Genomic DNA, 9,542 nt, shown 5'->3' on the forward strand with positions numbered 1-9,542 from the left:
TTGTTCTCATTTGTAGCTCTTACGGTGAGTTCATGAGTGAAAAGGATTAAATAAAATCAAACACTGTGAACCATCAGTCAAGGCCTATGACCATCATTTAGCCGGGGATGCTACAGTGACTGACTTTAGCCCTTTTATACAGCAGACCCCCCCCCCCCCGTCCGTCCGTCCGTCCGTTCAACTGTCCCCCGCGCCCCCCTCCCTTTTCCCTTTCTCACACACAGCTTCTGTGCATGGCACCTTCTCAGCAGCAGGGGGCGCCAATATCCCCACACAGTGATATGGCGGCGGGACCAACGTCAAGCTTATCAAAATAAAGCCCACAACTTCCGCCGAGGCCTTTAAAAAAATAAAAGCTCAGATGAAGATGATGAACGGGGACATGTGGAGAATGAAGTCTGCTGGTCAATTTTGTTTAGATTGTCCTACTGTTTTCTGTTATTTAAAATAGATAAAATCACTATTTGCATTCATCAGTTGACTGCTTTAAATGTTAGACATATAAGGATATAATGAAGGCTAGTTTATTTTACTATGCCCAGAGACTACAAACTGTAATGTCATTCAATACTGTAGTAACCGTTGTTAAATACGAGTTTTGATTTTATTTTTATTTTAATTCCTAATGTTTTATTTCTATTTTTATTCCCAGTTCCCAATAATGCTGAAACGAGGGCAACTGGTCAAGGATTTAATTCTAAAAAACTATATTTTACATTTTCACATTTTGACTTTTATCTAAGGGAAAAGATTTTTAATTAACATTATAGTTTTATTTTGAAGTCTACTTGTCCCCATAGTCGGTGCTCGGTGTGTAACTTTACACAGCAGGGTGTGAGGCACCCAGATGCAGCAACCCAGCGTGTCCGAACACAATACAAAGTGGTGAAGGAGGAAACCAGTAGGGTGAAATCATGTTTAAAAAAAGTTTAAAACACGAGAAAAGCCCTCGGTTAAAATAAACATATAGGACTGTATCTACACTATAACTTTAACTGGGCGTTGTAATCATCCTCGAACTGAGTTGTTGTTGTTTGGGAGGTTTGTGTTGCCATCTAGTGTTCAAGATTCAGAGACATTGCTTTGCGCAGTTTATTTCAGCATTATTTCAACACCATAGTTCATGCATCTCAAAACTAACTACAAAAAACAAAAACATTTAGACAAATCCCAATCAGAAACTAATTTCTAGACAAATAGTAGCTTCTTTAAACAACCTCTTTAAAATACAATCCACTGTAATAATTAAAGATAACAAATATTTTTGAGGGTGACGTGACTAAATGTGTGTTTAAAGTGTTGACATAAAAAAAAAAAAACCTTAAACCAGACATAAACAAGCCCAACAATTAGCTAGTAATTCTAATATTGTGGTTAAAAAAATAACGTCAAGCACAGTGCATTAAAGCGGGCCCGTGTTAAATATACAGTAACTCTTCACACAAAAATAATTTGAGTACATTTTTAGTGTGGATGTAGCTTTGTAAAAAAAAGAAAAAAAAAACAAAAGAAAAAAAAAACTACCACCTACAGTTTATCTAACATCAGAGGTTTTGTCAGGTTTGAAGATAAAATACTTACCTAATCTCTTTATTACAAAACTCACATCCACACATCTGCCAACATACCGCACGAGTCACGTGTTTTGTCTCGGTGTTCAGTCAGTCATTTTAAAATGTCATCAAACCAGACTGGACAGTTGTAAAGTTATTCATGCACATTTCAACAGGCTAAGTGGCCCTTCCAAACAAAAACATACTGTCTTCTGTGTATTACTCAAAAAAAGGTTAATGATTAAAAAGCATGGCACAGTTTTGATCGTGTGAAAGCAGTTGATTAATTATCTTAGTAAAAAAAAATACATTAAGAAAAGCAGACATATAGAGACAATAATTACAATTCGTTCCGTTTTTCTCATTCCGCACAAATTTGCATTATACAAGCTACCATCATGAGCACAAATAACTAAGCCTGGGTAGTCGGAAGCACTGTTCGTGTGGCTTTTTAAATTTGTTAGAATGGATATAGAGCCAATAAATGAGACAAATAGTTTACTTTAAAATGTAAAGCTGTATTTAATTTTCCGGAATCTGTGAAATGTTTGTTCAGTTCCTAATGTGCGCTGTTTATAATGTGGGCACAAATCTTTCCAGGCAGTGTTTGTACCACACTTGGAGATTTCAACTGTTGACCCCACCCACCTACCCCCTATTAAACACAGATCACACGGCCTTTGTGGACGCCATTTTGGTTTGCCTCCCCTTCCCAAACTAATCCTCCATGTCTCCTCTCAGTCACACCTATAGTAAGTTAGTAAAAAATCTCAACTCTCAGAAATGTTCCTCTCAAAAATAAAATAAGCCATAATGATTCATTTTGTTAAAATGTCGATTGAGCCAATTAGGTAACAACTAGATCCACTAAGCAGTAAAGTCAACTAAATATGATTGAGGTTAGGGGCCTTAGTCATCATAGTCCCTCCTTGGTGGCTTATTAGACGGCACTGGTGGTCTGTCACGGTCACGATCGTCATAGGGCTCATCGTAACGGTCGTCGTCAGCATACCGTGCATCTCTGCGATCATTGTAGCGGCGGTCATCATCATTGCGGCGGTCGTCGTAGTCGCTTCGGCGGTCGTCGTAGTCGCTGCGGCGGTCATTGTAGTCGCTGCGGCGGTCATCGTAGTCGCTGCGGCGGTCGGTGTAGTCGCTGCGCCGGTCGTCGTAGTCGCTGCGCCGGTCGTCGTAGTCCCTGCGACGATCGTAATCACGCTCACTGCCTTCCTTATAGCGGTCACTGCCATCATCAGGCCTCTTCGAGTCGTCATTGCTCCGTGTGGTCTCCTGCTTTTCAGGATGTGACTCTTGGTCGTGGTAGTCATCCTCACGAGCTCTGTAAAGTGGACACGCACCAGTCAGACACTTGGGGTGAAAAAAAAATAACATTCCAACTAAGTGTGAACAAATGTGGTTAAATAAATCTGGTTGCTAGTGTGAATGAGAATATTTTCACAATCTGCAACAAGATGCGACTCAGTGAGGAGCATGGGTTAGTGTCCAAATTCTCAATTGGATGCTGCCTGTGTGGAAAAAAAAAAATGCTAGTTTTGACCAAGCTCCACTTGATAAAAACATGCCGTGCAAACACACCATGTCCATCAAACAGAAATAGACACAGGAGAAAAAGCCTTTTGATCTAATGGAGCAAATAGGCCAACACTAAAGTGCAAATATGAGAAGTGACATCCAACGGATATTAATGTTGCATCTTGTTCATCATCAGTTAATGTGTCCGTCTTCATTTATGAAGGAGAAAAACATTACCCCATGGCGTATTCCTCCTCTTTCTTCTTCTTGTGGCGGCGGCAGCAGCAATAGATGATGATGATGAGTACGATCAGCCCGGCGACAACTCCACCAATGATTCCTGCAGTGGAGCCAATGTTCATGGACGCTGCAGGGTCGAGGGAAGGCGAGTTGAGAGACGGGAGAAAAGAAGGACGTGAATTAATAAGAGAATGCTGTAAAAATGCACTTACTGAGAACAAATAAAAAGGTGTTCTCAGGAAGTTTCTCTTACGTGGCATGACTGAGAGGGTGAGGTTGCAGGTATCAGAGCGAATCTTGTTTCGTGAGACGCAGCTGAAGTATCCCGATGTGTCTTTGGAGACATTAAACAGAGACAGGACGCCTCCCTCTGAAACACAAAAATCAATCATATATACTCCACATCTTTGCAATCAAAATTTCATTTATTTCTGGTTTCAGACAACAAATCATACACTACTGCTACTGCTCATAGGATTCAATGTGGATATTAAAAGTATGTGCTTTTTCAGGTGAGTAAACTTTTCATCTATGTGCACCGCTGTGTACTTACTTTGAGTACTTCTAGGGTCTAGGGGCCGAGGGTTACCCGAGACATCTTTACTACTCCATGTATAAGTGGGTGGAGGGGAGCCTTCCTCAGACAGACAGGTCAGGTTGATGTTCTGGCCGTATTCTGCCTTGCCCTGGATGCTGCAAATGGGTTTAGACGGAGCAACTACAAAACAAAAAGAAAAAGGAAATCATTTAAAAAATAAAAAGATTTTTGTTCTGTAATTTGACAGTGAAGCAACTCATTTTGCTTCATGATACTGGTAACAAATTTGGATACTGAACAATCAATTAAAAGATTAGGCCGAGATGAAAGCCAGAAACAATGCATCGTGTCATCTTCAAAACACTCAAAAGCAGAATTTCTTTCTTCTTTTCGTTCTTTTAAAAACGAATGAAGCATTACCTAGAACCACCAAACGTGTCGAGGCGAACGTCGTGCCCTCATCGTCACCTGCGACCAGGACGCGACACTCAAAGTTCTCGTTGTCTTTCAGTGAGATGGAGGTAAGCTTCAAGTTTGCCTTTCCAGTGCTGACGTCTACGTCCATGGATACTCGACCATCATACTCCTTTTTAATGTCAGTATGCTTAGCGGGATGATAGTAGGTAATGATCGAGGTCTAGAGGAATAGTAAAACAAGAGTACATGTTCACTTCTTGTTCTTTGATGTGTACAGATAGATAGATAGATAGATAGATAGATAGATACAGACCCTTGCATCAGTTATATCATCCACAGCATATGCTAACCACGAGATGGTGGCTGATGGTGGGTTGGTGACTGTGGTTCTAAAGTTGCAGGGCAGTATGACGTTGTCGCCCCTGGCAAACTCATACTCGGATTGAGGGATGGTCACAGTGAGGGCGCCCGCACCTGACAGCCCTGTCATAGATTTAAGAGAAATCATATTGATCATTACCATTCAGAAATGATGCATAAAAATGCATAAAAACAGAGAACTTCAGCTTACAGCACAACAGAAGTATCTGAGAGTGTTTATAAGCAAAACATCAACAATGTCCTGGTTTCCTACAAGAATGTTTTAGTCATCGTTTTAGTTTTGCATGACAGGGTTAACTTATTATTTTCTCCAAGGAGAGGATTAAGTCACATTTGGCTCCTGGGAACTTGTGATGGACGGTTTACCGACCGGTGTAACCAGTCATTGATAAAATAAACGATAGCAATTTAAAACAATAATATTAACAACAATAATAATGTGTTTAAATGCATTTGACTGAATCCAAAGGCGAGTCTTTCGTTTTAAAAGAAACCAAAACCGTTCTATAGTAATAGTGTTTGTAGCATAACAACTTCAAGATCGCCCATGGCTAATGTAATTAATAATAATAATAATAATAATAATAACAATAAATACAAATCAAACCAATAAGAAGGATTGCCTATGAACAGGCATCTCGGCCTGTACCTTTTCAACAGTTGATCCTGGTCGTGCGTAAACAGGTGTGGCAGTTCACTATGGCGCACACGAAAGAAGCAAATGTTTTTTTTTCTTCTTACAAGAATACTCACCTAGACACAGCTGAATTAAGATAGAAATCCCCCTCCCCATGGCAAAGGCCTTCATTTTCTCTCACTTATCTCCACCGGCTCTTCTGTGCCTGCTCGGTTTATCTACAATGAAATGGGGAAGAGAAGCCGCCCGGAATACATTTGCATCAAAACCCAAGACAGAAAGACCTGCTACTGATGAGCAGCTGGGCGCGCCCGCTGCCCCACTTTGACTGATCGAGGTGCCAGCCAATCACTGCGCCTTCTTCTTCTCAGGTAGCATTTTTGTCCCGCCCACCTGACGTGTTTCGGCTTGTCTCATTTAAACGTCTTCTTCTCTTTTCAGGGACACTCTGCGAATGGGACACATTTTCTCAGAAGTTGTTGACAACAGGAGCACACACTGTTCATTTTCAATACAGATTCACAGTCAGAGATGTCAAAACTGGACATTTCCACCTTGAGCTGCTCTCTACGTTGTCAATAGTCCAGATTGTTGACAAAAACACGTCTTTCTTTCTTTTTTCCTCATTATTTATTCTCTTGTATCAATCACCTTTGTGTTGGAGGAAAGAAAAAGACACTGAAAGACTGTCGAAACCAAACTCTTGACAAAGCGAGTGCAGAGAAAATCTGATGTGTGCTGTTGGAATAGGAGAAGCTCTTTTTTCCTGTTTGACTGGTTTGACAGGGGTTTATCGCCTAGAGGCATACACAAACACACACACACACACAAGCACACACCCACACACACACACACACACACACTATAAAAGCATTCAGGCTCAGGAAGTAATCTGAAGGATATTGTTATTTAACGCTAATTGAGCTGCTTGAGCAGTCCTGTAAGCCATGTTTAAATTTAAAAATGGCCAGACTCACAGACACTGAAGGAATTTAATAAAAGTACTTTTGCATATGACGTCAAAGTGAAGCTGATCTTGTATATAATGTCATCACTTAATTCAATTCTTTTTGACATTTGTGTGAGACTGATCTTAATCAGGGTGTCGTTTCTTGAGTTATGTCAGTTATGTTATATCAGTTTATCCTTAGCACCAAATTTGAAGGCCAGAGAAAGGACTGGACTAGTTTTGACAAAGCTTGGGGGAAGGAGCGAAGGCAGCTAGTCCAGAACGAGGTGGGGGTGGCCGTCGAAGAGGAAAGGTCCAGCAGAGCAGTAGGAATGAGACAGCAAGGCGCTTGGACAAGATGGCAACAATTTGTGGAAAGGAAGATCACGTGTGCTGACCTATGGCGGGCTGAGCCACACCGCATCAAATTCCTAGTTCAAGCTGTCTATGATGTCCTTCCCAATCCATCCAACCTGCACTGCTGGGGCTTGGCTGATACACCATCATGCCCCCTCATCATGCCAAAAGAAGGGGACACTTGAGCATGTCTTGAGTTGCTGCCCAAAAGCTCTGGGGGAAGGCCGGTATCGATGGCAGCACGATCAGGTGCTCAAGACCATCGCAGAGAGCATCTGTAGTGCAGTCACCGACTGCCACAGGTCCAAACCCATGAAGCAAGCCACCTACGTCATCAGAGCTGGGGAGAAGCCAAGAACAACACCTAGAGCAACATCAGGGTTTCTTCACACTGCACAGGACTGGCAGCTGTCAGTGGATTTGGGCAGCCAACTCAAGTTCCCGCAGCATGTCGCTGAGGCCACTCTCAGACCTGACATTGTCCTGGTGTCAGAGATATCAAAGACCATCGTCATGCTGGAGCTCACAGTGCCATGAGAAGAGCGCTTGAAGGAGGCCCATGAGCGGAAGAGGTGGAAATATGACAGTCTTGTCAGCGACTGCCACAGGAAAGGCTGGAAGGCGAGGTTCTTGCCAGTGGAGGTTGGGTGCAGAGACTTTGCAGGACAGCCTCTCTGCAAAGCTTACACTGTACTCTGCATCACAGGAGAGAGGAGGAGGAGGGCCATTTATAACAGCACAGAGGCGGCAGAGAAAGCCTTTTGGTGGGTCTGGATAAATAGGACAGATCCATGGTGGAACGCTGCTAGGGCACAAGCTGAGGCCTAATCAGCCTCAGCTGGGTCACCCGAGCGAGGGTGTCTGATGTTCGAAAGACCCAAAAAAATGACCTCAAGTAAACTTCGTGAAGTGCCCTAGCTTTGCATCAGAAGATGTATCACAGCAAAAAAAAGATCGGCCACCTGGAAATGCAATGCATCTGACCATGGCCGTTGCAGAGACACAGAAAACATACCATGCATTTGGTATGGAAAAAGAAGAAGGCCCTCTTTCAGTGCATGGATAATATAGTTGTTGGGCTTTAAAAACCATCTGAAATGGGAGAAATGTCAAGGTTTGAATGGTCACTGCAGAATCGTCAATGCTTTTCTAATTTCTGTGCAAAGGAGCATGATGTGTTTGGATGTGTGATGATGGCTCATGCTCAGTGCTCAGTATTATTAAGTTTAGGTTTTTGGTGCCTGGTCACGCAGACATGACCAGCTCATAAATCCATTACTAGAAGAGGGGACATTAGAAGATGAGACGTTATTAGATTTATTTATTTTTTGTCTCCCAAACTGGGCAACTGTAACCCCTGGCAACCAAATGAACCAAAAGAAAATTGCTCCATCTGCACAACTCTAGACCAAATAAGAAATTTAAAATCACGATATTCCTCATGCTCTGTATAAGTGTGCAGAGTTCAGATAGAACAAGGAACACAGCATAAAACTAAAAGAGATGTGTGCTTGAGAGCGAAGAAGATGGCACCTTTATGTGTTTTAAGCTGTTAAGGAACATTTGTGGTTGGTACATTAGTGTAAAAAAAAACAGCACACACACACAGTTCTTGTACGGAAATTGAAGTACATTTTTACATTCTAGTAGACTAATGTCTACTACTTTCTCTGCGTTTAAGGTACAAAGAGTTGTAACGGTGGGCTGCCACGTGCAGTACGGATCGATTTGGGTGATGAACCGGTAACCTTATGGTCCCAAATGGGCTTCTCTTACCACAAGGGACAACTGCAGCTTTGACGTTTTCTAGCTACAACTAAAGAATACTGTAGTCAACCAAGGGAGGGATGAGGGATTTGTCATTTTTCAGCTCTGACCATTTTAAGATCTTTTTCTTCTTAAAGATACTAATGGATAATGGATATATTCTCACATCCAACCAAACCAGCCATATGATTAAGATGAAGAATTTATCAGACCTACTGTAAACATGTGCTATGATGTGGGAAGACTAAGCATCTTAGCAATGCCAGAGACTTTACAATGATCAATAAAGAATGGTACTTTAACACAAGGACTGCCTACTGTCATTTCCTCCCTCTTCTGCCGTAGTTTTGCCGTCACTGATCTCCACAACTGCCTGAACACCTGCATCCAAAAGAAAAGAGAAATATGTGATCATTAAAAAAAAGAGCTCCTGTGATAGGAGTCGGTGATGCTGAGCAGAAACGCGGTACAGCTGACGAGCACAAGACAAATACAGATTCAAAAAGCAGGCGCAGTTAGCTTGAGCATAAAATAAAAATGTGACTGATGAAATAGAGCAGATAGAACATGCTTATATATCAGTATTTAACTGAAGTGTGACAAATAAAGCTATTACTATTAACCCTCCTGTTACGGTCAAATTTACTAACACCATTAGTGCTAGGGGTCAGTTTGACCTCAGCAATTTAAACCTCCAAAAAATGACTCTTTAAATAAAACAACCCATTTTATGGTGCAGACCATCATAAAATCTCACTGGCTGATATTTTGATGACATTAGCAGCACTAAGTCTAGCCTGTTGTTCAAGCAGGGAGCTGGACCATAACATCTTTCCATTTCTGGAGGCTAGCAGTGTTTACTGGTGGCTGAGATACAACAGGAGGGTCCACACTGAGGGTTTCATTCTCCTCAGAGGATGATGTCTCATTATCAGCGTACTCCTCAACAACATCCTCTGTCTCAGACACTTTTTCATATCGAGAGAGAAAGCAGAATGATGGAGCGCACCCAGAGAAATTCAGAATGTTTAGAAGGCTGCTGTGCCAGCTTTTATATGTTGCTTCACCCCTACGTTGAGTGAACTATCAATATCTTTGCAAAAAGCCTCCATGGCATGTTAGGTTATGGACCTAAAGCTGTTTGAAGATTATAAAATTGCATGTTACAGT

The 9,542-nt window shown here is 41.8% G+C and overlaps 1 protein-coding gene across 1 annotated transcript; it reads right to left on the reverse strand.

Annotated features, from left to right (window-relative positions):
* Positions 1-1,078: 1,078 nt before the first annotated feature.
* LOC311485523 (cell surface A33 antigen-like) lies at positions 1,079-5,596 on the reverse strand. The gene is made up of 7 exons (XM_084540997.1): positions 5,416-5,596; positions 4,595-4,764; positions 4,285-4,501; positions 3,880-4,044; positions 3,580-3,696; positions 3,324-3,453; positions 1,079-2,892 (listed from the first exon to the last, which is right to left on the reverse strand). Exons 1-7 carry the CDS (start codon positions 5,468-5,470, stop codon positions 2,463-2,465), a joined length of 1,284 nt encoding a protein of 427 aa, XP_084397123.1. The 5' UTR covers positions 5,471-5,596; the 3' UTR covers positions 1,079-2,462.
* Between the last annotated feature and the right edge of the window lie 3,946 nt (positions 5,597-9,542).

The sequence above is a fragment of the Chelon labrosus genome (genome assembly GCF_963514085.1).
Source record: "Chelon labrosus genome assembly, chromosome: 3".
Taxonomy (NCBI): Eukaryota; Metazoa; Chordata; class Actinopteri; order Mugiliformes; family Mugilidae; genus Chelon; species Chelon labrosus.

Coding starts and splice junctions, on each gene's coding strand:
- LOC311485523 (XM_084540997.1), bottom strand. CDS start 5,470: ATGAAGGCCTTTGCCATGGGGAGGGGGATTTCTATCTTAATTCAGCTG. Junction 4,765..5,415: donor CTTAATTCAGCTGTGTCTAG/GTGAGTATTCTT, acceptor AATCTATGACAG/GGCTGTCAGGTGCGGGCGCC. Junction 2,893..3,323: donor GAGGAGGAATACGCCATGGG/GTAATGTTTTTC, acceptor TCCACTTTACAG/AGCTCGTGAGGATGACTACC.